This window comes from Balaenoptera physalus (genome assembly GCF_965194825.1).
Source record: "Balaenoptera physalus genome assembly, chromosome: 11".
Taxonomy (NCBI): Eukaryota; Metazoa; Chordata; class Mammalia; order Artiodactyla; family Balaenopteridae; genus Balaenoptera; species Balaenoptera physalus.
In genome coordinates this window covers 27,809,703-27,835,874 of record NC_138896.1, presented here as the reverse complement: position 1 = coordinate 27,835,874, position 26,172 = coordinate 27,809,703, and the positions used below count along the sequence as shown (strand labels likewise).

At 38.5% G+C, this 26,172-nt stretch overlaps 2 protein-coding genes across 3 annotated transcripts in view; one reads left to right on the top strand and one right to left on the bottom strand.

The window, feature by feature from the left end:
• The window catches only part of CENPQ (centromere protein Q), a 177,161-nt gene that overhangs the window by 55,012 nt on the left and 95,977 nt on the right, over window positions 1-26,172 (top strand). Inside the window, exons 9-10 of one of the 2 annotated variants that reach the window (XR_014250475.1) lie at window positions 11,415-11,601; window positions 14,898-15,007. The exons of the other annotated variant lie outside the window; for it this stretch is intronic. The gene's annotated coding sequence lies outside the window, so the exon portion shown is untranslated. Of the gene's footprint in view, window positions 1-11,414; window positions 11,602-14,897; window positions 15,008-26,172 lie in introns of those variants that run through there. 2 annotated transcript variants of the gene reach the window in all.
• Window positions 472-26,172, bottom strand: part of RHAG (Rh associated glycoprotein) — a 39,553-nt gene continuing 13,852 nt past the window's right edge. Inside the window, exons 2-10 of the mRNA XM_082411749.1 lie at window positions 17,403-17,586; window positions 16,705-16,855; window positions 14,837-14,984; window positions 14,481-14,647; window positions 12,211-12,348; window positions 11,544-11,665; window positions 7,537-7,610; window positions 7,253-7,326; window positions 472-6,535 (exon numbers count right to left, since the gene is read on the bottom strand). Of these exons, the coding sequence (XP_082267875.1) occupies window positions 6,455-6,535; window positions 7,253-7,326; window positions 7,537-7,610; window positions 11,544-11,665; window positions 12,211-12,348; window positions 14,481-14,647; window positions 14,837-14,984; window positions 16,705-16,855; window positions 17,403-17,586 (1,139 nt within the window). The 3' untranslated portion in view covers window positions 472-6,454. The remainder of the gene's footprint in view (window positions 6,536-7,252; window positions 7,327-7,536; window positions 7,611-11,543; window positions 11,666-12,210; window positions 12,349-14,480; window positions 14,648-14,836; window positions 14,985-16,704; window positions 16,856-17,402; window positions 17,587-26,172) is intronic.

The window sequence follows — 26,172 nt, the reverse complement described above, 5'->3', positions numbered from 1 at the left end:
TTAGATTCTACACAAGGAGAGATAATATGTTATTTGTCTTTATCTATTTTCACTTAGCATAATGCCTTCGAGTTCTGTCTATGTTGTTGCAAATTACAAGATTTCTTCCTTTTTTAAGTCTCAACAATATTCCATTGTATACATATACCACAATTTCTTTAGTCAATAATTAAAAACTAATCTCTCAGATTTAAGACATGAACCAGAAATAGAAAGAATTCCAGAAATAGGCCATCTGAGTAGAGTTTGAGATTTTTAATCAAATTGTCCAATCAATCTAAATGGTATTATTTACTACTTTAAGTGATTTTGGAATGGATAAGGTGTAAACACACCAAAAGCATTCAGTGCCTCAGAGCTGGGCTATGTTTTAGGGGTGGACCTCAGGGAGAGGGGCTTTGTGCCCTGTGCCCAAGCCTGAGATTAAAAGGGCATGGAAAGCATGAAAGGAGGACAAGGAAGGGCATTCACATGACAAAAACATATATTTATATACATATTCAGCTAAAAATCCCCTGAGAATCTTTAAAGCAAATGAGTGGGTCCCTAACTTCATTTTCATATTCACTCTTGAACTTTACCTTATTTTTCTTGCCTCAGTGTGAATTTTAACCTAGTTTCCCTTACATAAATGTAACCTATAATCTATATAGCCCCAACATTTAGTCACATCTGTCAAATAAAAAACCAACTGAGAAAGCGGAGACTTAGTTCAAAAGGATTATTGCAAGGCAGGGAAAGGGACTATTGTAGTAGGGTGAATGCTGCGATCATAATGAAGTCCGCAAGCATCTTAGGAGTACAGAGAGGGGTGAACAAGGCCAGGAAGGACAGGGTGCGTGGAAGCGGGGTGACAGGTGGGATAGTGTCAGAGAATGTTCACACCTCCCACCCCAAGCCAGCCTATTCTGAGCAGGGTTGTCTGCTGGCTCATGCTGGGTGTGGGCCAAAGTTCAGGGCTCTGGAGGAAGGAGAGAAGCTTAACCAGTCTGTCTAACAAGCGTTTTGTTCTGATTGGTCAGTGAAATGAGTAGTTTAGGAAGTAAGTTATGAGGCAAAGCATAGGAATTTGTGCCTGGCCTTGTCACAGGTAAACAAGGGGTTTTGTGAGTCTTATCTAATCATATGCGGAAAGGCTTTTTTTTTTTCTTTTTCTTTTTTTCAGTGAACTGTGAGGTTCCTTTAAACTTCCCTGTTCCCAGAAGCACAGGGCTTAGGTAAAATTCAACACTGTCAAATCCCTATTATCTAATGTTTGACATATTATTGAAAAAAATTGCTAAAAACTGGAAAAAAAGGATTAGAGAATAAAGATCCACACACATGCATTCATTCACCAACTTTTTGTGGTAAAGTCAAGGGCTTACCCTTGGGTCTGCTGATTGAAATTTCCTATCTTCTTCCTGGCATAAATTACACAAAAAGTGCATTGTCTAAGATATTCAGCTTCAGATTCTTTAAATAACAGAAAGAAACTAGGCAAGCAATCTGAATGAAGAATCTTTCTAGATTTTTGTGTTGTTTACTTCCCAGTCTTGATTGTTGTCTTGTTTATTTTATTTTATATGTTGCTCTTGTCTGATGCAAGAGCAATTTCTTTGTTTCTTTTTGTTGTTGTTGTTTTAGCAACTTGTCTTTATAGTCTTTCTAATTTAGCCAATCTAGAAATGACCACTTTCATTCATTGCACTTATAAAACAAGTGAACATTGAGTTGGATGTTTTTGAAAGGTTCTATATAGGGAAGTTACTAAAAATGCATCATTCAAATAAGGATTAAGTAAACTGATAACATATAATTGTTTGAGGTCTGGCCTTTGTTCTGAGCTTCTGGGTGGTAATCCCTGAACCTTGGAATATCCTGCTTGATAAAGTGTATTTGTTTACCTGGGAACCTTGGGCCACCTGGATGGTCTCTGGTAATAATATGGTTTATGGTGTGGTCTTTGGCTGTGTGGTAATAGCTGGTCTCTGGAGGGTAAACACTAAAGTCAGCCACGTGGGTGACCAGCCAAGTGTATGTGACAAAGCCCAAATAAAAACCCTGGAAACCAAGGCTGGGTGATCTTTCTTGTTGCCAGTACTTCATGCACATTGCCACACATCATTGCTGCTAGTAAGCCCAGTCTGCTTGACTCCACTGGGAGCGGACCACTGGAAGACTGTGTCTGGAACTTTCTTAGACCCTGTCTTATGTGCTGCTTCTTTCACCTGATTTTAATCTGTATCCTTTTGCTATTATAAACTGGAACTGCAGGCATAATAGCTTTTCTGAATTGTGTAAATCTTTCTAACAAATTATTGAAACTGAGTGTGGTCTTGGGAACTCCCAAACTTTGCACTTTCTGATAAAGTCAACATAGAAATTACCACTCACATTAAGTACACTTGTAAAACATGAATAAGTATTGAATTGGGTGTTTCAGAAAGACTCCATATTGGCAAACTGCTAAAATTGCATCATTCAATTATTAAGTAAACTGGTAACATATACTTGTTTGAATAATATGATTACAGTAATAGAACAGACAGTTTGCTTAATTCCATGAGTTGAGTAAAATGGATGTCAGTAAATAGAACTACTGTATGTTAGTTAAGGAAATGATGGAGGCCACTGGCCTTCCTATTTTTTTATTTATTTTATTTTTTTATTTTTGGCTGCGTTGGGTCTTCGTTGCTGCGCACGGGCTTTTCTCTGGTTGCGGCGAGCAGGGGCTACTCTTCGTTGCAGTGCGTGGGCTTCTCAATGCGGTGGCTTCTCTTGTTGTGGAGCACGGGCTCTAGGTATGTGGGCTTCAGTAGTTGTGGCCCACGGGCTCTAGAGCACAGGCTCAGTAGTTGTGGCGCACGGGCTTTGTTGCTGCACGGCATGTGGGATCTTCCTGGACCAGGGCTCGAACCCGTGTCCCCTTCATTGGCAGGCGGATTCTTAACCACTACACCACCAGGGAAGCCCCTGACCTTCCTATTTTATTCTACAAAATAACTGGCCTATAATCTTCAAAAGTGTCAAGGTCATAAAAGTCAAAGACAGACTGAGGAACTGTTACAGACTAAGGGACTAGAGAGAAATGACAACTAAAGGCAAAAATGTGATTCTGAACTGGATCTTTTTGCTGTTTAGGGCATCATTGGGACATTTGGTGAAACTTTAATTGGGTCTCAGGATTTGATAGTTGCTATGGACTGAATTGTGTTTCTCAAATTCATGTTGAAGCCCTAACCCCCCAATGTGACTGTATTTAGAGACAGAGATTTTAGGAAGTAATTAAAGTTAAAGGAAGTCATAAACGTGAGGTCCTAATCTGACGGGATTGGTTTCCTTATAAGAAGGCAAAGAGCTTTCTCTTGTTTCTCTGTGCTCACACAATTAGGAAAGGCCACGTGAGCACACAAAGAGAAGGCAGACATCTACAAGCCAGGAAGAGGGTTCTCACCAGAAACCAAATTGACCAACACCTTGATCTTGGACTTCCAGCTTCCAGAGCTATGGGAACATAAATTTCTGTTGGTTAAGCTTCCCAAACTATGGTATTTTGTTATGGCAGCCCGAGCTAACAATGGTCATAGTTTAGCAATGTTAATTTCCAGATTTTGATGATTATATTCTGGGTGAGAGAATATTCGTTAATAGGAAATACATACTAACATATTCAAGGATAATGAGGCCAGAAACTTAAAAGGTTCAGGAAACAAACAGTTCCTTGTACTCTACTTCTAACTTTTTCTGAAAGCTTGAGATTGTTTCAAAATAAAAACTTGTGGAAAGTCTAGTTATTTCAAAGAGGCATTGAGCAAAATATCCAAGTATTTTCTGAGGACATTTGGTCATACTTTAATAGGTTTCATTTTAGGAGGATACCAATAAAATATGCAGAAAGCTGACATTTGAATTTATGTTGATGAAACAATTTACAAAAATATCAAGGAGCCGCTTTATTGAAGTATAGTTGATGTACAGTATTATATGTCACAGGTGTACAATATAGTGATTCATAATTTTTAAAGGTTATACTCCATTTTTAGTTATTATAAAATATTGGCTGTATTCCCCGTATTGTACAATATATCCGTGTAGCTTATTTTATACATAATAGTTTGTATCTTTTTTTTTAATGTAATTTTTTTTTTTTTTTTTGGCCACACCACAGAGCTTGTGGGATCTTAGTTCCCCAGCCAGGGATCGAACCCGTGCCCCCTGAAGCATTGGGAGCACGGAGTCTAAACCATAGGATCGCCCGGGAAGTTCCATGCATCTTTTTTTTTTTTTTTGTATTTTGGCTCTGCCAGGTCTTAGTTGTGGCACGTGGGATCTTCATTGAGGCATGCAGGATCTTTAGTTGAGGCATGTGGGATCTAGTTCCTTGACCAGGGATCGAACCCGGACCCCCGGCTTTGGGAGCACAGAGTCGTAGCCACTGGACCACCAGGGAAGTGCCCGCCCCCCTTTTTATAAAATAGGGAATGTTTCATGAATTTGAGTGTCATCCTTGTGCAGGGGCCATTGCTAATCTTCCCTATATCATTCTAATTTTAGTATACGTGCTGCCCAGTCGAGCATTCAAGTAGCCACTTTAGAATAAATGTTTTTTTTGAAACCTATTGACCTGCATATCCAAATGAACTCTCTGGAGACCCTCTGAATGTTGCCTTATGATCAGAGGAACAAGGAGGACTTGGGACATCCTGGTGTTGAAAATGATTCTTTGTGATGATCAGCAAGAGTGGGGACAGTGGACTTTTATAGGTGAACTTTTTCAAAAAGCCCATTTGAAAGAGAAACTGATGCAGGTTTGAAAGAAGTCACCTATTTATCTAGTAAAATATTTAGGATCTACAAATAAATTACACTATTTTCCCAGAGCAATAACATATTAAATAATTAATTGTTATTATAATTTTTCAGTTCTAGCATCTAGGAATTGAAGTCCTGTTAATTATGGCAGGGCCTCACTGATACTTAAGCGCATCCTGGCAAGAGACCAGGACTCCAGAAATAGAAGAAAAATCTTCAGCATTAACAGAGAGAAAAAAATGTTATGTTATTTCCCTAGAAATGGTTTTGTATGACTATGTCAGTTACCTTTTTCTAAAACTGAGTTCTTCAAAACGTACCCTATAACATGAGACATTAACTTGATTTTTTTTTGCAGTGAATACATAGTAAAAATTTATTTGAATTGAGTATGGACTAAGTATGAGGAATGTGTGTGTACGTGTGTGTAATGTGTGTGTGTGTGCTTGTTACTAAAATGAATTCTAACCACCAAAGAAAAAAGACAAATGCTTTATTTTATAATAAGATTTAATCCACTGAAATTTTATACAAAACAGACATTGGTCAGATAGCATTTGAGCTCTTGTTGCAAATAGTAAACATGCAAAAGAAGTTAAGCATAAGAATATTCAAACTGTGAATGAAACATGTCACCTGCCATATCAGTAAACAAAGGATGTTGCAGCCATTAGCCACTACCTGTTCTCTTGAGGGTGAGCCCTGAAGGAGCTCAGGATGCAAACAGCAGGATGCCTACCAGCAAGCCCTCAGGCACTGCAGCCACCCCCAGCGGTGCACCTGAGGGGACTCAGGATGGGGAAGAACAGGCTACTGGCCCCAGATAGCTGAGGTGCACATCAAAGGAATGATTTCAGTGAGCCCAGACTCTTGCATCTTCCCATACATAGAAAAGTGCTAAATTCATTAACTTGAGATGTCTGGTTTTCTTTCATTAACAGAAATCTTTTGATGTTCTGACTACTTGGTCTTTGTTGCAAAACTCCTGTATATCCTGGTTCCTCCCTTACCTCTTCCAAGCAGTCCCTCAGAACTCTCTGAGAGGCTGTCTCCCGGGCTTATGTCCTCAGAAAGTCTACCAAATAGAACACGATTCTCAACTTTTAGGTTGTGCATTTTTTTTTAGCCGACAAAACAAAGACATAACATTACTAACTAGACCATTTTTAAAATCAAGAGAGCTTAGTCAAAAAACAATCATATTACTGCTTTACATACATAAATTTCTTTCTTATTTCTTATATAGATTTCTTACATAAATTATTGTTTCATTGGCTTCGGTTTTATAATCTTTGGGATTGAAGACATAGTACGTACATTAAGACATGATTAGAAAATGTTGGTCTCTTTGTAAATTTTCCTCTATGTGGAAAAAAAAAGATACTAGAAAATACATGGAACGTTCACCCTGTACCTACCCACTGGCAAGAGTAATCTGGGAGTCCTGAATAGAATCCATTTGACCATCTGTTGTATGTCACATTTCTTCAACTAAACGATCATTGATGCCAAGAGACAGCACCAGATTATGTTAAAACATTTTCACACTGGACATTTGGGGCTCAGGATCTATCCATTCTGGTCCGTATTCTCACTGGATGCTGCCATTTTATTTCAAGTCTAGGCAATGGGAAAAGAGGCGGAGGCACAGGAATGGTTTTTAGGCTTCAGGTTCTAACTGGTTGTGGTTGCCGTGTTCATGGAAACGACTGAACATGTCCAGTTCTGTCCTCCTAGGGACCTTAAAAAAAAGAAGAGATTAGGGCACTTTTGTTAGTTTCTCTCACTGGGCTTGTCAGAGGTTAGTATTGAAACAAAGATTTTCTGTAATTATTATTCAAGCTTAGAAAAAACTGGAAATAAAAATTGTTTGAGTTGGGAAAAAATAATAAAACAAAAATATTTATCCCGCCCACCCTGACTACATTCGCTTTCCCAAACCTGTTCTCTTTGAAAATCCCATGGAACACATCCAAATATCTATCATTCTTAAGCTTTGCAGGAAATAATTTGGGAGAAAATGTCAATGAAATAAAGAGGTAGAAACCGGAGGATGGAAAGAAGCTGATGTTTTGTTAGTCCTAGAACCTCTTGTGTACTCACTGAAATTCTTCAACCTTGCGTGCTCCACCTGGTTCGTCTACTTTTATATGTGGGGTAAAATCTCACACCACTGCCCAGGATTCTTAGAGTTTTATGAGGAGCTTTTTTATTGCTCTCGGAGGAGTGAAAGGGCACTTGCCAACTAAAGTCTGTCTTGTCTTCATCTAGTTTCTGCTTTGGAAAATATCATAGCTTCTGATTTTATCTTTCTGGGCACATTTTCTCAATTTCTCTCTATAAATAGGGAGTTCAACCAATTTCATCATAGGGACGCCACACAGACATCTAGACATGAGGTGAGCAAAACTTTCCCTGGTGTAGTCATCATGTACATCCTTAGAACGCTATATAGTACCTCCCAATAAACAGAATCATCGTAGCAGTCCTGGTCAGCTGGTTGTCCCCAGATAGGTATCTTTAGAATCAGACCTGTGAAAGTGGGGAGAAAATAAGTCATGTTATGATGCTGAAGAGGGAAATCAATTTGCAAAGTAATTAAAATACTGTTGTAAAGTCATCCCCTTGAGCTTACATGATTACTGTCAGAAGTTTAGAAAAATTTTAAATTTACCAATGTTTATTATCATCTATTATGCTGAGAGCATGAGATATAAACATATGTTTACTTTTTATGCTCACCTGTGACTAGCCCTCCAACAAGTGCTGTTCCGATGGAAGAACCTAGCGCAGCTGCCTGCATGGCCATGGCAGACCTAGGAGGCCAAAAAAATTCCATTGTTTTTCCAAGCCAGCAAACAAAGCTCATCTCCTGAGGGCATGCATGCCTGCCCCTTTCAGGCCAGAGTGCATCATTACATACCAGCAAACAAACATTTGTTACAATTTTTCTTTTATCTCATATATTTATTTTCTTTGAAACTCTTGAACAACGTTCACAAATTCTTATAAGCACTTAAACAGGAACTACCTTTTTCTTCAGGAATGATGAAAAGATCTTCCTCAGATTCCATATATATGTGTTAGCACACGGTATTTGTTTTTCTCTTTCTGACTTATTTCACTCTGTATGACAGACTCTAGGTCCATCCACCTCACTACAAGTAACTCAATTTCGTTTCTTTTTATGGCTGAGTAATATTCCATTGTATATATGTGCCACATCTTCTTTATCCATTCATCTGTCGATGGACACTTAGTTTGCTTCTGTGTCCTGGCTATTGTAAATAGTGCTGCAATGAGCATTGTGGTACATGACTCTTTTTGAATTATGGTTTTTTCAGGGTATATGCCCAGTAGTGGGATTGCTGGGTCATATGATAGTTCTATTTTTAGTTTTTTAAGGAACCTCCATATTGTTCTCCATAGTGGCTGTAGAGAACGGACTTGAGGACACAGGGAGGGGGAAGGGTAAGCTGAGACGAAGTGAGAGAGTGGCATGGACATATATACACTACCAAATGTAAAATAGATAGCTAGTGGGAAGCAGCCCCATAGCGCAGGGAGATCAGCTCGGTGCTTTGTGACCACCTAGAGGGGTGGGATAGGGAGTGTTGGGAGGGAGACGCAAGAGGGAGGGAATATGGGGATATATGTATACATATAGCTGATTCACTTTGTTATACAGCAGAAACTAACACACCATTGTAAAGCAATTATACTCCAATAAAGATGTTAAAAAAAAAAAAAAGATCTTCCTTAGAGGGTTTAGTATTTTCTAAAAATGTGGTACAAGGTTCTGACTGGCAATCTGATTCATTCAACAACTACTTATTGGGTACTTGCTCTGTGCCAGCTTCCCTTCTAGGCACTGAGGATGGAGCAATATACAAAACAAATGTGAGCAGCCATCTCTCCTTACTTCATCCCCGCAAAAAACAATTGTGATGAAATTAAAAATCAGGAAAGCTAATTTTAACATGTATTGTAGGGACAACTCACTGAAAATATTAAAGTGTATCTATATCTTAGAAGTAGTTACCTTAAAATGAAATGAGTGAAAAATTCCTTATAATTTGGGGAATAGAAGAATGTGATAAAAAGCTATAGAAATGCATAAGGGTGTCAAATGAATTAGGAGTGTGGGAATCTCCTTAGCACAGTGCCTCACTCTTAACAGGCAATTAACAAATAGTTGAGTTATTGCAGGAAAGCAAACCATTGAACTAGGAGAATGTGTTGTTTCTTCCTCATCCTTCAGGGAAAAGAATGTACTTAACTCAGATTCCTTTTTTTCTCTTTATTTGAAGGGTTTATTTTTTTTTTTCTACTAAAGAAAAAATCGTACGAGTAATATGTGATCATTGTAAAAATTTCAAAATCACTAATTAAGAAAAGAAGGGAAAAAGTTTAATTTCCCTCCAATCTTATCAGTATAAACATGTAAAATATAAGCAAGTATTTTTATAAAAATGCAATCATGTCATGATACTGATTTTCCCATTAAATCTTAATGTTTTTTCATGTCAGTAAATGGAGATCTGGATCATAATTTTAATTGCTAGAGTATTACACTGTACAAATATACTGTAATTATAGTTCTATAGGTTGGATATTTAGGTTGTTTCTGATGTTTCATATTTTTAAATATGCTGTGAGAATATATCCTCTTAGGAACATGCTTATGGACTTGTCCAATAATTTCCCTAAAATAAAACCTATCTAGAAATAGGATTATCAGTAAAGGTTTATATTCTTCTTAAGGGCGTTTCCAAATAGGACCTTGTACAATTTATATCCCCATTTTTCCACTTTAGCCACCATTCAATATTATAATTTATTAAATCTTTATCAATTTGATAACTGAAAAATGGATAACTTGTTTTAATTTGCATTTCTTTGATTACTAGCAAGGTTGAATATTTAATATGTATTTACTCATCTGATTTTCTTCTTTTGTAAGCTGCCTGTTAATTTTACTAGAATTTGCCAAGCTCTTTTACAAGGTATTAAAAGATGTTTTTGATGAAAGTTATTCCATGATAAAATAGGCTTGGAAAACACTGAGTTAGACAAAATTAACAGCACTATTAGAGTAAAGCTGCCATAGCTTGAAAAAATGTCCCTTAAGTATATTAACTTCTCCTTGTTCTATGCGTACCAAGAAACTCGATTTGCATTTTAATATTCTGAATAGACACATGTGAGTAAATAGATTTGGCTCTTGTACAAAGGTATTTTATCTGCTGTGTGAAATATGTGTGAATTTTACCCACACATGTGAATGGGCCTTCCAAGGCTTGCCCCCCTCAACGCCTCCTGAGTAAATTAAGAAGTTGCTAAGCCTGTATACCCAAGGACTAGACTCTTAACCATGAAACCTACCCCGAATCTGGCCACCCAGCAAGACCCAGCCTTTGAGAGCCAGACAGACTAGTTTTATTGCATCTGTGGAACTGATCCAGGCATGATGCTCAAGAATTCCTCTATTTCTAATCCTGAGACACCTCTTAAGTGTGTGTGCAGAACGTTTACACACTATAATACTTAGGAGTTGAACTCTTTAACTCAAACTTTTGTCACGCTTGATTTGCATTAAAATACATTAGTGTTTGGTCTCAACACTCTGTTGGGTCCTGGAAAGAACTAAAAGAAGATGTGATATCTCTAGGGTTGTGCTCCAAATTTACAAAAGTAGTAAAAAACAAAAAAAAAACAAAAAAAATACAGAAGAAATGGGTCACCTATACACATGAAGAGGAAGCAAATTTTCTATTCAGTAGAAAATACGATGAAGGAAGTTTTTCAAATATTTATCATTACTGGTCTTAAAATGGTAATACTTTAATCTGCTAAAATAGAAGAGAAACACTTTCTTTTCATATTATATAACTCCAGCCAGTGGTTTGTTGAGACATCATCAAACACATTCACCTTTTCCTCATGTTTTCAATCAAAAATTGAGCATTTTGTTTCCTCCTTTCTTACTCCCTGAGTGATCTGAACGCTACAATTTTCCTAGCTGTTTTGCATGGATGACATTAATATCAAATTGTTCCAATCTTGTTGCATAAAATTACGACTGATGGCTTATGGCATCACTTCCATTCTCCTAAATTTGACTGATGGCTGTTCTTTCTCTGGCCACTTGGGGAAGAATCTAGGTCTGTTATAGCCTAGAAGGGATTTCAGAGAATAAATAGTACAAGTCTCTCATTTTACAGATGAGAAGACTTAGAACCAGACATGCTGAGTGACTTGTCAAAAGCTACTTAACTAGGTAGCAAAGTTGGAACCATATGCCAGTCTTTCTGATTCCCCAGATCCAAATGCTCTCCACATTATGCTAACTCATTCTTCTTTGTGTGGATTGGATGCAGAGGTTGCCAGTTCATCACATATGCCCCATATGCTTGATTTTGGTAGGACTAAGTAAAAGAGTAAGCCTACTGTAATCTGAATGTGATGATCAAATTGTCCTATCTGCAATGAGACAGTTGCCTATGGTAGAGAAATTTAAATTAACACGTTAATTAAACAAAAAAAACCATTAATAATGCTGGTTAAGAAACATCTTCCAATACAATTCTTTTATCTTGGTTGTGTCTCTTTGGCTTCAGTAAGAACAGTACTTACGAACTGTGGTCTGGACTGCTAAAGAAAAAGCTCTCTTATCACTGGGTTTCTCTAAGAGTAAGAGAAAACAGCACTTGACCTTGGGGAACAGGAAAACCCATTCTTTCACTCACCTGTCAGCTGTCTCCAAGGCTATGAACACAATGCTGGCGAGGCCTCCTATCACACCAGGTAAGCCGTGTAGGTTATGGACCCCACATGTATCGTGGATCCTCAGTTTAGTAGTGAAAAATGGCTAAAATTGTAAAAAGAGGAAACGTTATTATTTTGTTAGCTATAGAGAGCTGTGTGACTGAAGTCAGTGACCATGCAGGAAAATTTTTATCTGCAGGCAAGTTCCCCATCTTCATCTGAAACCTGCTTACATCAAAGAATCTGAATACACTGATGGCAAAACTGCTCATTTCAGTCTTAGGTAGATAGATTTGAAGGTGAGTGACTTTAACTCCTACTCATTCTTACCCACTGATGGTATCCTAAATCCCCCGAATAGGGCTCAGAGTCCTTAATTATACAAAACAAACATCAACAACAACAAAACCTTTAGTGGAACTGCCCTGAGGAAAGTAATACAAGTATGTTCAGTTCATACTGTTATAAGTAACTGATATAAACAAAAGAAAGCAAGAAAGAGTAGAAACCACTGGAACACTGACATGTTGAATGACCGAAGGAGAGGTGCTTAGGAAAGGACTTTTCATAGCTTTTTTCTGCTGGTGGGATGTGAGAAGATGATGCAGCAGATCCAAAGTTTGACTCAGAGTATCTGTTAATACTTACAGTCAGAAACTTGAACCCAAACACGGAGACCATTCCTGCAATGCTCCCAATGATCATAGCATAGTATGGGGTATTTGCCATGTCTGCACTAGTGCCTATAGCCACTCCTCCAGCAAGGGTTGCATTCTGAATGTGAACCTGTGTAGGGCACAGAAATGTGAGTGAGGTGAGAGGAAGGAGGAGGAGTTCAGAAGGACTGTAGCAGTCGTGGATTCAGTGGATTCCACACACCACACATTCTTCAGTTGGAAGGGTTATGGATTCGTTCTTTATTTTTTTTTAATATTATTGGGGAATGGACTTTTTATTTATTTTTAAAATTTTTATTTATTTATTTATTTGGTTACACTCAGTCTTAGTTGCAGCAGGCAGGCTCCTTAGTTGCGACTCAAGGGCTCCTTAATTGTGGCATGCGAACTCTTAGTTGTGGCATGCATGTGGGATCTAGTTCCCTGACCAGGGATCGAACCCAGGCCCCCTGCACTGGGATCGTGGTGTCTTAACCACTGTGCCACCAGGGAAGTCCCAGGATTCCTTTTTAAGAAGAAGGTTCTTTGTAATTTCAGAAGGCCTTTCCTCCCAGCAGTTGACACTTGGTATCCTTGTTGTAGGGTTCTTTGGTCGTGCATGAGAGATCAAGTTAGTAAGACCAGTGTGGAGAGGGATGTGAGGAAATCAAAAGAAGTTGTAGTAGGAGGGTGGGAATATACAGCAGGTATTCTGGCAGTGTTCTGCCTCTTTATGCAGCTTTGGAATGCATTTGTGGTTACCGTGAACTGAAAGAGGCCTGTGGCCACTGTGTGCTTTTGCAGAGTCCATGATATTCCTATAATCAAAGAGGGGATTTAGAGACATTGAAATGTACACATTACACATCAAAGACAACAGCTTTTGCAAGTGTCACTCTTCTGAGAACATTTGAGGATGGAGGAAAGAGTAACCAGTTTCCATTTACCAGAATTCCTCAGAAAAATCATATCCTGGCTGTTCTGCCAGAGGAAGACAGGTTATCAATACTTTTGAAAGAAAACCACTGAGCTGTACATGTACGATTGCTTCTTTTTATTGTTTCCAGTTTTTTCTCATGAAACAATTTGTAGAGAACTGAAATACATGTCCTTAGCTACGCTTAGAAATATTTTAGTGGGACTTCCCTGGTGGTGCAGTGGTTAAGAATCCACCTGCCAACGCAGGGGGCACGGGTTCAAGCCCTGGTCTGGGAAGATCCCACATGCCGTGGAGCAGCTAAGCCCGTGCGCCACAACTACTGAGCCTGTGCTCTAGAGCCTGCGAGCCACAACTACTGAGCCCGTGTGTTACGACTAGTGAAACGTCTAGAGCCTGTGCTCTGCAACAAGAGAAGCCACTGCAATGAGAAGTCCACGCGCCGCAATGAAGAGTAGCCCCCGCTCGAGGCAACTAGAGAAAGCTCGCACACAGCAACGAACACCCAACGCAGCCAAAATAAATAAATAAATAAATAAAAATTTTTAAAAAGAAAGTACTATTTTGGTACAATATCTTTTTTCTCCCTCAGCTTAGAAAAGAAGAGTGGCTGATCTGAGGATTATTCCTTCACTGATATTTCTTTAAGCTCTTAGGCAAGAAACTCAAAAGACTATTTTGGGGGAGATATAAAAAAAGTTTGATTTTGAAATAATTTTAGACATGTAGCAGTTACAAAAATATTGCAGAGGGTTTCCATATATACCACACCCAGTTTCCCCCAATGTTAACGTCTTACATCACTGTAGAACTAGGAAATTAGCATTGGTGTAATATTATTAAATACCTTTTTGAATTTCACCAGTATTCCCACTAATATTCCTTTTCTTTTCCAGAATCCTATTCAGGATCCCACATTACATTTAGTTGTTATTTCTCTGAGAGAAATATCTGCTGTTAGAAAAATAAAATCAACTTGCATTCTCCCACTCTCTTTTTCTACTCTTGTAGAAATTCCTGTTTCTAAGAAAGATTTTCTAAGAACTTGGGGACAGTTAGCTCTATCATTAAAGAAATATGCTTCAGATCTTTGATTTTTGCATGATTATATTCCCTACTGGACTGTAAATTCCTTGATAACACTTTTAATTTGCCAGAGTACACATTTGAAGAATAAAGGAATGTTATTTTCAGATTATTCTCCAAGGTCTGCAGTGTTATGATTTGTTCTGGCAGCTCAGCAGTGATGCAGAAATGAACTAGTCATCAGAGCAGCCATCAGGGTCGCTTAGCGAAAGTTCCATGGGGGTTAACATGGCACTTACCATATGGAGCTTGCCTCGGCTCTCAAGAAGGCTGGAGCATGCATAGGCTGTAACCACGCAGGCGGCAAGAGAGAAGTATGTGTTTACGATGGCCATGTACTGGTTCTTTCCAGCATTAGCGATGGCCGAATTAAAGCTGGGCCAAAATATCCATAAAAAAAGAGTCCCTGTAGTAAATCACAAAAAGGGATATTAGTTCTGAGTATGGAAGACAGTCCAGGGGAAGCCGTTTGCCTTGGGCACTGACAAGATGTTTTTACTTTTAGGCTTTGTTATCTAAGAGTTAGGGGAAAATAGGGGTATTCCCTTGCGTCTGACCAAATAGACAAGAATCAGGCAAGTTCATCCCAACTCACCAATCATTGCAAACAAGTCTGAGTGGTACACAGACTCTTCATTGCGATGCCCTTCTTTCAGGCTTGATCGATACAAGACGCCTGCTACAGCCAAACCAAAGTAGGCCCCAAAGGCATGGATGGTCATTGATGCTCCAATATCAGAGGCCTGAGGGTGGCAAAACATTCATGTAAATAGAGGTGAAGCTCACTACAGGAGGGAGGTCAATGAAAGAACTGCTTCATGGGTGAAAGAAAAAAAGATCAAGAGAGAGAAAAAATGTGTCAGAGAAAGGGAATAAAACAGGGTCGTGAAAAACAAAAAAGTGCAAGCATTGGAGCCACACAGAACTGACTTTCAGTCCTAGGTCAGGTACTTCTCTGATGTGACTTTAGACAAATTACTCTGCTTCTTTGAATCTCCAGTTCTGTAAAACGGGGAAATGTTACCCAGCTAATAGAGTTTGTGGTAAGATTTAGATGGGACCATGTTTTTCAGCTGTTAGGTCCTTAGTGGGCACTCAATACATTTTAGGTTACTTTTCCAGGTTAGGGAGATTCTCAGTGAAATATTATGCATTGCACTTGATACAAAACAAACATGATTTTTGCATTCACTTGACATTGCAGTAAAAGCTCACTTCATTGTAACTCAAAGACTTGAAGTTTCAAGAAGCTTCACCCTGCAATGATGATATGAAAACCAGCTGAGGGACTTCCCTGGCAGTCCAGTGGTTAAGACTCTGCGCTTCCACTGCAGGGGGCACGGATTCGATCCCTGGTCTGGGAACTAAGATCCCACATGCTGCTCAGTGCCGCCACAAAAAAAAAAAAAAAAAACCAAAGAAAAAGAAAACCAGCTGAGGTCCAAGATTCATTTGAAGAAGTGCATGTTAGGTCCCTCTTTAGGACACAATGGATTTGATCCAGTTTTCTACATTTCTTGTCTCTAGATGGAAAGTTCAGTGTGCCAAACCCAAGGCATTGCTCTGTACTTATTAAAGTAGGAAAATGATACAAATTTATTTAAATTTTCATGCTTGATAAACTCCTATGTACCTTTCAGGTCCAGCTTAGCTGTCACTTCCTCAGACAAGTCTTCCTTGATTCCACAGTCTAAATTAAGTCTTTTAGGTATACTCCTTCAGAGCCGCTCCATGTATTTTTTCAAAGCATGTGTTGCAATTTATAATAATATTTTTTTGTGTGTGTGCGTGATTCTATAGGTAGATGGTTGAATGTATGATCATTTGTTGGATGTCTATCTCCCCCACTAGATTGTAAACCCTATGAAAACAGAGACCTTAACTATTTGTTTGTCACTGAATCACCAACACATGACACCTAGAAAGTTACCAAAAATATTTGCTATTGAATTACATGTTCAATAGAGGCATAAATAAAATACTGGAGAGTACCCAGAAATATTCTGTTTATTTTCCTTGGGGGAATCAATGAGATTTTCTTGGAGGAGAAGAAATTTCATCTAAGCTTTAATAAAAGGCTTTGAAAGAGCTATTCAATGAGTAGTTGAAATATAATTAGGAATTGATCATTGATAGAAAATGTATTTTAATAAAAAGAGTTGTAGAGCTAGAAAATTCTGGATTTGAATCCAGATTCAGGCAAGTAAGTCATTTAGCATCTGTGATCATCAGTTTTATCGTGTATAAATAGTAACATCATAATACCTGCTTTACACTGTTGTGGTGATAGTGCAATTAAATAATGTTTATCAAACTCCTGGTTTACAGTAGGCACTCAAATGATTACTATGATTACTATTTGCTGTGGTGTCACTGTCACCAAGGTTTGTCCCTGAATATAGTGGGCATCCAATACATGTGTTGTGATGTTCAAAGCTAGGTAAGTATCACTAGAACACTTACCCCAAATATCTCGACAACCAGATATTCATTGACAGCAAAGACAGCAATTTCTAAAATTGTCATGGTCAGCATTTGGATTGGGCTTGTTTTTCCCAGGACAGCTCCAAAAGAAATCAGAACTGTGGCTGTACTGAAGTCTGCATTTATCATGCTGAGGGAAGAAGAAAGAAGACACTGAAGAATGATGCACACCCCACATACGTGGGTTGTAATGAACTACAGCACCACCATGCCCAGAGTTCAAGGGCCCTCTCCCCACCTGTCCCCATCAGGTGCCTCTTCCAGGCCTACTTTTATCCTCTCCCACGTCCTTGCCCACCCCCACCTCCAATTACCATACAATCTTTAGTTGCTCTCACATTTCCTTTAACCTACCTGTTCTTTACCTCATTTAGGGTTTTACCTTAATAAGGTAAAGGAATAATAATAATTATTATTATTACCTTAATAAGGAAGGAATAATAATTTTGTGGAAGGAGATTTCTCATACCCTTAAGGTCAAATCATAGTGGATATAGACATGAATGTATGGTCCAGCTCAGTTGAGCAAGGCATTGATTCAGATCCTTGGATCCCAACGATCTTCTATCACGGAAAGGAAACAATTTGCACGCTAGTTCAGAGGCTGACTGTCAAGAGACTAAGCAGAGAGACAATTGCTCTGAAAACACAATGGTTGGAAAATAAGGGGTGCTCACTCTTTGATTTCAATGTGGAATTTCTCTCCATGGCTCTGCAGGATCCCCTGTGCAATAGTGCCCCACTGGAGGCCCAGAGCAGCAATGAGTAGGTTGATGCCCACACTACTGAAGCCATATTTTCTCAAGAAGGTCATGAGGAAGCCAAACCCAGCAAATACCATAACATGCACATCTTGGAAGACTGCAACAGAGCAGAGGGAAAAAATTCTGCATAAGGGGACCACTGAGAAAGTGTTACATCATAGCATATTCCATTTACTAAGTGCTACATCCTTTTCAGAAAACACTACAAAGGGAACGTTAACTGGGCTGCCAAGGGCTGGGTTCAAGTGCCTGCTTGGTTACTTACCAGCCAGGAGACCTTGGGCAAATTATTCAGTGTTTGAGCCTTTTCTTGGAAGACTATGCACTATCATACCAGTGTGTCTTTCATCCTCTCCCTGAAGAGTTTTCCATTACTTTCCACCTGAGGAAAACTTTGCAAAACACAGTGCAAGTATCACCCGCTCTTGCAGACTTTCCCAATATTTCCAGGGAAAATTGATATTTCCTCTTGTCTTTCCCAAACCTCAGCTTTAGCATTTGTCACATTGCATTACCATTTATTTAGCACGTATCACACTGTAATAGTTATTTTGTGAGGTGCCCATTGCCTGCACTAGATTGTGAGTTTCCTGATTGAAGGGATTAGGGCATACCCATCCTTTGCTTCCCTGAATCTGTCATAAAAGCGTGCGTAGAGGAAAAGAGGCAACATTGACTAAATGAATGAGCTGCTGTCTTTATCTATCAAATGTGTATAGTAGGACCAGTGCTGGAAATCTTACTAGGTCATTATTCAAGTCATATGGAACAACGTCTTTGTTAACACTTTCTAAGCCAATGGAAGGAAGGCTGTATCCTCTTGAGGAACAGATACTTGACTTGGTTCTGAAGATGTAGGCTGATAGCCCCCAATTGCATCACGTGACCGTGAGACCTTGGGCAAGTCACTTATTCTCTGGGAGCTTCCGTGTTCTCATCTGCAATACTGCAAAAGCTATATTTCACATTTCCTGGGGCTGTAGGGAGTGCTGCCAGGTGACAGCTCTCCCTTCCCTCTGGGAAACACTCTTGTCTTATACAGGTCACAGGCCTTCCCTCGGGAAGCCTGAGCCCAATGACTGGTTCACATGAGCGTCCCCTTGCCTCGGGAGAGGGCCACCTGAAGCTAGGCAATCCCAGTCTCAGAGTTTCTGGTGGGGTCAGCTGAGGCTTCTGTCTCTGCCCAAACACTTCTGCTGCAGGTGTTGATCATAAGACACTCCCCAATAACCTTCTTTCAGGCTAATGTCGCTCTTAGAGTCTGTAGCACCTTCCCTTTGGGCTCCCCTCGTCTCTGTAGAACTGTCCTGACTCTCTCCCCAACACAGCTTGCATACTACATTTTTTTTCAAACTTTTCCGATTAAATCCGATCAACTAATCTGTGGCAGTGATCACAAACCCGGAAGTGGATGAAGGTACTGTCTTTCCAAAGATTCCCAGTATTTGAAAAGGGCTGGTTGGAGCCGTGGGGACTTACCCTACCATCTTACTCTATGACAAACACCAGGACAGACAGAAGTTGGCATCATAGACTGAATTATGAGGATCCTTTGGTGGTCTAGAAGCTAGTCTCACCTGTATATGAGTGCTGCAAATGTAATAAAGAGAATGAGAAAACCAGAACAAACTTGCTGATTCAGGCACACACAGGGTCATCATTCTTTCGACCCCATCCATGCAGTGAGCCTTTTGGTCATTTTATTGTTTGTTGGTGCAACCTCCCAAGACAGTCAGTCTGAGGAGGGTGAAAAAGGAAAAAATAGATTTCTGAAGATTCCCTCTCCTTAGCAGCTTTGAGGGAGGTCTCAGAGAGGAGAATGCTGCAGTCTTTTTGTTTTCCTAGTGAGATAATGCCTATTGGCAATAATCTGACTTATACCCATTCTGGCATTCTGGATGCCCACCCTCATCTCATATCTTCCCAGAGAACTTCCGAATTGGGATTTTACCTGACCTGCCAATGGGCAACTGTCAACTAACATCAACCTGTTTGATTTTGGAAATATAGGTGACCACGTACATTCATCTATTTTTACAGATTGTTTTACCACCATTTAAATTTTTTACGTAAACATCTGATTTAGATTGTAGACTAAGTTGGAGTGGAGCTCAGAGAGTATGCGTGACGTACTGTTTATGATTTTCCTAGACCTTTCTGCAGCTCAGTTTTCTCCTCTTTAAAGAACAGTTTGGATTAGATGAAGCCCAAAGTCTCTCCTAGCTCTATAAGTTGTTTCATTTATTTTATTTTGTTTTTAGGTCAGGACTCTAAGATCCAGAGAAGTTAGGTGAGTTGTTTATAATCACAAAACTAAAATAAAAATAAGAACCCAGTCTTACTGTCTTCACTGTGTTTTTTTTTTTTCATTACGCCAAGTTATTTTTCTAAACATTCTTTTCTTTTTTCCGAGAGTACTCTTGTTCCTCCTGTCATCAGCTGATTTTAAAGTGTGCAGTAACCAACTAATTTAAAAATTGTTTTAACTAATTTTGTAATGTCTCACACTGGGAGTAATAATTATTCAGATTCTATCCCCCTCTCCCTTTGTTGGAAAACCAGACATTATACAGAGGGAGGAATTTCTTGTATTAACAGTGCTCCACTGTTTCCCACCGCTCCCCCAAATCTAATTCTTGTTACTGCTTTTCGCCACAAGGGGGCGTAAAGAACCTCACCTAAGAGAGCTTACAAAGTTGAGAAGGCTCTTGACAAATAATGATTCTGTATGAAAGGTATGGATAAAAAGGTTTGTAAACAGTTAGGATTATGTATTGTCTTTCATCCTGCACTAGGAATTTTTTTTTGCAGGTGGGGTCAAAGGAGAGGGTCATGAGTTTAGTTTTATGGTGCAAGACTCTGCCATTAAAGGAATTAAGTATCCTCTTCATAGAAGGAAAAAGGGATTTCTTTAGTGATTGGTACTTTTGTGAAGTCTTCTGACGGGTTTTAAGGGCTGCCAAGACTTGTCTAAATCAGATATTCTCAGTAGCAGGCAATTTTTAAAAATTGAAGTATAGTAGATTTACAATACTGTGTTAGTTTCAGGTATAAGGCATAGTGATTTGCCTTTATTTTTTTTTTTTTTCAGATTATGTCCCATTATAGGCTATTACAAGATATTGGGTAAAATTCCCTGTGCTATATAGTAAATCCTTGTTGCTTATTTACTTTATGTATAGTAGTTTATATCTGTTAATCCCATACCCCTAATTTGTCCATCCCTGTTCCCTTTCCCCTCTGGTAACCATAAGTTTGTTTTCTATGTCTGTGAGTCTGTATTCAAGCATTGTATCACTTAGGATAGCAGAAAACAATTTCCTAGGAATCATTTACCCTGCACTTTTAGTAACCTTTTGCCTGTCACGTATATCTAGATTTGCTGAATCTTTTGTAGTAAATGAACTGAATGAGGAACTCCGTGGTGGTCCAGTGGTTAGAACTCGGTGCTTTCACTGCCCTGGCCTGGGTTCAATCCCTGGTCAGAGAACTAAGATCCTGCAAGCCGCGTGGCACAGCCAAAATAAATAAATAAATAAATAAATAAATAAACGAACCGAATGATATCTGAATAAATATAGGAGCATATTCTTAACTTGAGATTTAAAAAATAAATCATCATACTAATCTGTTGCTGGTATTGAAATTCATAAAATAATTTCTAGTGCTGTGTACATTCGTTGCCAGTTTACCTATATCTTCAGTAATTCTTCAAGTGTGATCTGCAGACATCTTGGGCATCTTGGAAACACTTTCAGAGAATATGAGGTTAAAATTATTTTTATGATAATTCTAATTCAAGATGTTATTTGACTTTTTCACTGTGTTGATATTTCCGCAGATGATGAAAAACAATGGTATAGAAAACTACTTGTACTTTAGCATGAATGAAAGCAGTGGTACCAAACTGAACTAGTAGTCTGGTATTCTTCATGACCACACACTTGCAGTAAAAAAAACCAGTTTTACTTACAAATTCCTTGATGAATCAGTAAAAATTATTAATTGTAACTATTGACCCTCTCATACATGTCTTTACACATAAAACACTACTGAAACATGATGGTCGTCTCAGAAAAGAAAAAGCACGTTTGTTATTGTTTGAGTTATGAACTGAGTGAGCAACTTTTCCACAGAACTCCATTTTTTTTTTTTTTGGAAAAAGATTGATATAAACTATGGTTTTTCAAATGGGTATAAACTTTTTCTGAAAAATGAACGAAGTGATGTTGTGATTTCAATGAAAAGAACTCACAGTATTTGTTGCCAGTAATACATTTTGAGTTTAAAAAAAACTTAGAATTCCACCAGAAACTAACACAACATTGTGAATCAACTATACTTAATTAAATAAGAAGTAAATTAAAAAATTAGAAGTAAATTAAAAAATTGGAATTTCAGAAAATTTATGTCTGCCACTACAAGCTTGTCAGCTTTCTGAAACTTCTTGGGGTTTCTGGTGAGATTGTTGGTGATATTAACAAGTATCCTATTTTGATATTATATAATGAAATATGTCAACATTTGGAGTATCTGCATAACTGTGAATCAGTATTTTTCAAATGATCAATGTACAATGTAACAAGATCACACATGGGATCCACTCAAAGTTCAAGATAGACTAATGGATTCTAATGTTTAACAGAGGACATAAAGTTCATTGATGTGGTTTTAATGTCCTGTAGGCATTAAAGACCTTGTGTTTGTAGAATCTCTGATAACATGTTAACAGCCTTCAAGGAGCCTTCTCCTTAAACTCTACTTTTCTCTAGTCTTGCTACGTGTTAGCAAGGATTAGTTGACAGTCACAGCCAAACGTCATTCCTTTTCAAATTATTTGCCTCAACAAAGTGGCCAACACTTTGCTGGGTGCCATGAAGGCCAAAAACCATAGAGTGTATCTAGTTCCTCAAATGAGTTTTCTCTGGGGTCCGTCATGACATGCAATGTGATATTCAGGTGTGTTGCCCACTTCCGTAGTTGTGCCCTGGGATGGGAGCAGATGCCAGGATTGTGTGATATCATCCCTTTCTCTGCATTGCGTAGTGAGGAATGCAAGTGAGGAGAGAGATGAATAAACTTATATCCTATTGAATTTATTTTAAATATAAATTAAGGTCCTACTTTATTTATTTGTGGAAAATTTCATAGCTTTCACCACACTGCAACTGAGAACTGGTGAAACTCCCTGTGAGCTTCTTAGGCAGGAAATGAGCCTCTTCTGTGCTTGAACCCCTGAACCCGGCACGGTCCATGACGCTAGGTAGGTGCCCCCAAATGGTTGTTGACTTGACTTGAACTTTGTTTCTTAGTGAGTGAATATTTAATAATCTTCTCTCCAGTGACTTACGCTGTTGCATAAGTTTGATGTACATCAATTGTTTGAAATGTAGGAAAAAATATATAGGTATAATTAGTATAATTGTGTGGTTTCTAGGGCTGTTCTACAAAATATTTTAACCAGTGATAACATAACTGAACTGGAAGATTAGTACTAACCAGAATTTTAGATCTTGGGAGCCACCTTACAGAAGAGAGAACTTTTAATTGTGTATAGACTTGAGTTATGGGGAGCATTTTGAATGAGTGAAGACTGCCTTCCATGTAAAATTTCACTTTGTGTTCTGCTTAATGTCCTTCTTCTGGGCCCCCAGGGGCCTCTATTGCTTAAATTCTTCTTCCCTTATCCCGCCCCCTGCCTATGTCCTGGCTTCACTGCTCTTATAGTGAGGAAGATGCTGTGGTTTGTGTGTGTCGGTGTGTCTGTGTGTGTGTGTTGGCTGTTGATTGTTAATCATTATTATTATTGGCAACTGTGATTTGATGTTTCCTTAAAGAAGTAAAAAAGAATCCTGCCCTAGATATCATGTTTTGATCCCTCTCTTGTTTTCATGTTTGATACAGCTGATATAACAGAAAATCCTTTTAGCGATACTTTCAAGTTATAGCCAGAATTTGACCATTTCTCGGAACTTCCTCCATTATGACCTTGGCCCAGCCTACTTTCATATCTCTTCAGAATTACTGGATGGTTCTCGTATATGACTTCCTAGTTGTTCCCCTGACCCCCTACAAACTCTTTTCTACTTAACATCCAGAAGAATGTCTTTAAAACTTAAATCATATCATACTCCTCCTCTCAAAGTCCTCCAATTGTTTCTCAACTCAGAATAAAAACAATTTGCTTACCACGGTCTACAAGGCTCTGTAGCACTCGAACTCTCACACTTCTGACTTTGTTTTCCCTGCTTGCTCACTGCATATACTAAATACCCCAGGGCCTTTGCGCTTGCTGTTTCTTCCATATAAAATGTCCTTGTTCCGTTTCCATATAGTTTATTCTCTTGCCTCTTTTCGTTCTGTTTAATGTCACTTCATATCAAAAAGACCTATCCAGACTCTACATTAACTGCCTTTCTCAATCAGATTTCTCATTTAAACCATGGAACAAGACAATGATTTAAGTAACTATTTTCTAGTTCTCTCAAAGATGGTACAGGATTGGTACCACTGTAGAAGCACAGAAGAGAAGTTAATTAATTGTATGCAGTGGATGCCTTGGGCTAGTAAGACTTAATTCATTCACATAACCCTGGTTGAGAAAGGCTGAAAGGATATCCCCCTTGTCCAGGTGCATCTATTTTTTAAATATTGCTTTGTTTATTGGTGTGGCATTTTATTACCATGTGAGTGTGTGTGTGTGAGTGTATGGCTGTGTGCTGTGTGTATGTATAACATACAGGCAAATATATACATGTATATATTTGCTTGTATTACACACAGCTATGCATATGTATATATGTGTATATATATATATACACATATATACATATATGTATATATGTGTAAATGCTTTTCCCCTCCCGGCACAGTATACATGTGAATATGAATATATATATATACGTATTGAATATATATCTATTCATATATATATATATGTGTATATATATATATATATGGTCTGGGTTTCCCCATTGGAATGTAAACTTCATAATGAAATAGAGCAGGACCCTATGGTCCTCCCCCTGTCCATGCCCTCCACCTGCCTTTTGTGTGTGGAAAAACTCTAGCCAAAGAATAGGTTTAATAGAAGTGAGAAAATGCAGAAGCAAAGAATAGCAGTCCAAAAAGACTAAATAATATTAGTTTAGTCATTAACCAAAGTCAAGGACCTTTAGTTCCTCCTCATGGGCTATAGGTAGTATCCTGAGCCACATCCTGTGAGCTGCCTTATAGACACTGAAACCCCCGCCAGATGGAAGAAGTGAACTACATGATGACCAGACTGTAGCCATGACATAAGCTGCCACAATTCTGAGAATTGGCCTCAAAGAAATGGGAACAAACCAACCCTGGAACTAAAGACTAACTGTACTTAAAACAGTCAATATGACACTGATCAGACCACTGATGACCAATATCGAGAGGACTGTCAGAGCTGACTGCTCTTTCTGCATGTAGCCCCCTCCCTCCGTCTATAAAAGCTCTTGCGCCCTGATTGTCGGGGGGCGGGGGGGAGTCGGCCTTTGGACAGGAGTCTGCCCTCCCCCTCAGTTGCAGCATCTATAATAAAGCAAACTTTCCTTTCCATCAAACTTGCTTCTTTATTGGCTTTTGAGCGGCGAGCAGCCAGACTCCACTTTCGGTAATAGTAAGGGCGTGGACTTTGCTTGTTTTGTTTGCTTTGCTTTATTCACTGCCTAGAGCCTAGGACCTTGAAGACTGCTTGACGAGAATTGGGAGCTAAATAGATATTTTTTTAATGCATCATAAGATGAATGAATTTCTATGTTCCTTGCAAGCAGAGTATAAAGGTCATGTGATTGCTAGGCGCTTGAAAAAAATGACCATGTTTAGTAACTCTTCTCTCCAACTTGGCTTTTATCTCAAATTCTGAATTGAAGTTTTACCTACGAGGGTTGACACTGGAACTGAGAGAATTCAGCTTGAATTATGCAAATTATGAAGCTTTTGATCTCTTAAGATAACTTTATTTGAATAACACTAATCTTAGATTATATTTTTGGCATTTTGTTTCTATGCCATACTGCAGCTCTTCGTTTACATGTGCACCGAACAGTGGAGTCTTACAATAAAGAGATCTTACTTGTTTTATCTTTGAGTAAGTTTGCTGTAGCACATGCTTGGTGCATAGTAAAAATGTTTACTGGATGAAGAAACGAAATGTACAAAAGCATACAGGGTTGAACAGAATTCTTTTCTGTTTTGGTGTTCTTGAACTTGCAAATTATAAAATTCTTTAATCAAGGACTCTTTTGGATATCTATGTAAAGAGAACTAGATTTGGACCCTGAGTCTCTGACTTATGGTCCTAACTCTGCCCTTAACTTGTGAATGTGCATTTTGGCTGAGTCGCTTGGCAACTCTAGGTCACCTTTTCTACATGAGAATACTCCCCATTATATAAACTCCCTCAAAAATGTGTAGGAAAGAGAACAAATGTCATATTTTTTTAAAAAGCTTAGACATATGCTGTAGAACTATAATAAATATCGCTACAAAAATAATTTAATAAATTAATAAAATTTAACATTTAATAAATAATAAATACTAAAATTATTTGTGCCTCACTGAAAAAACAGTCTATATAACAGGATTATATTACAACCTCCCTCCCTGGTTAACAAGGTGATGAATATGCCTGGCTCATAGTAAGCAGTCA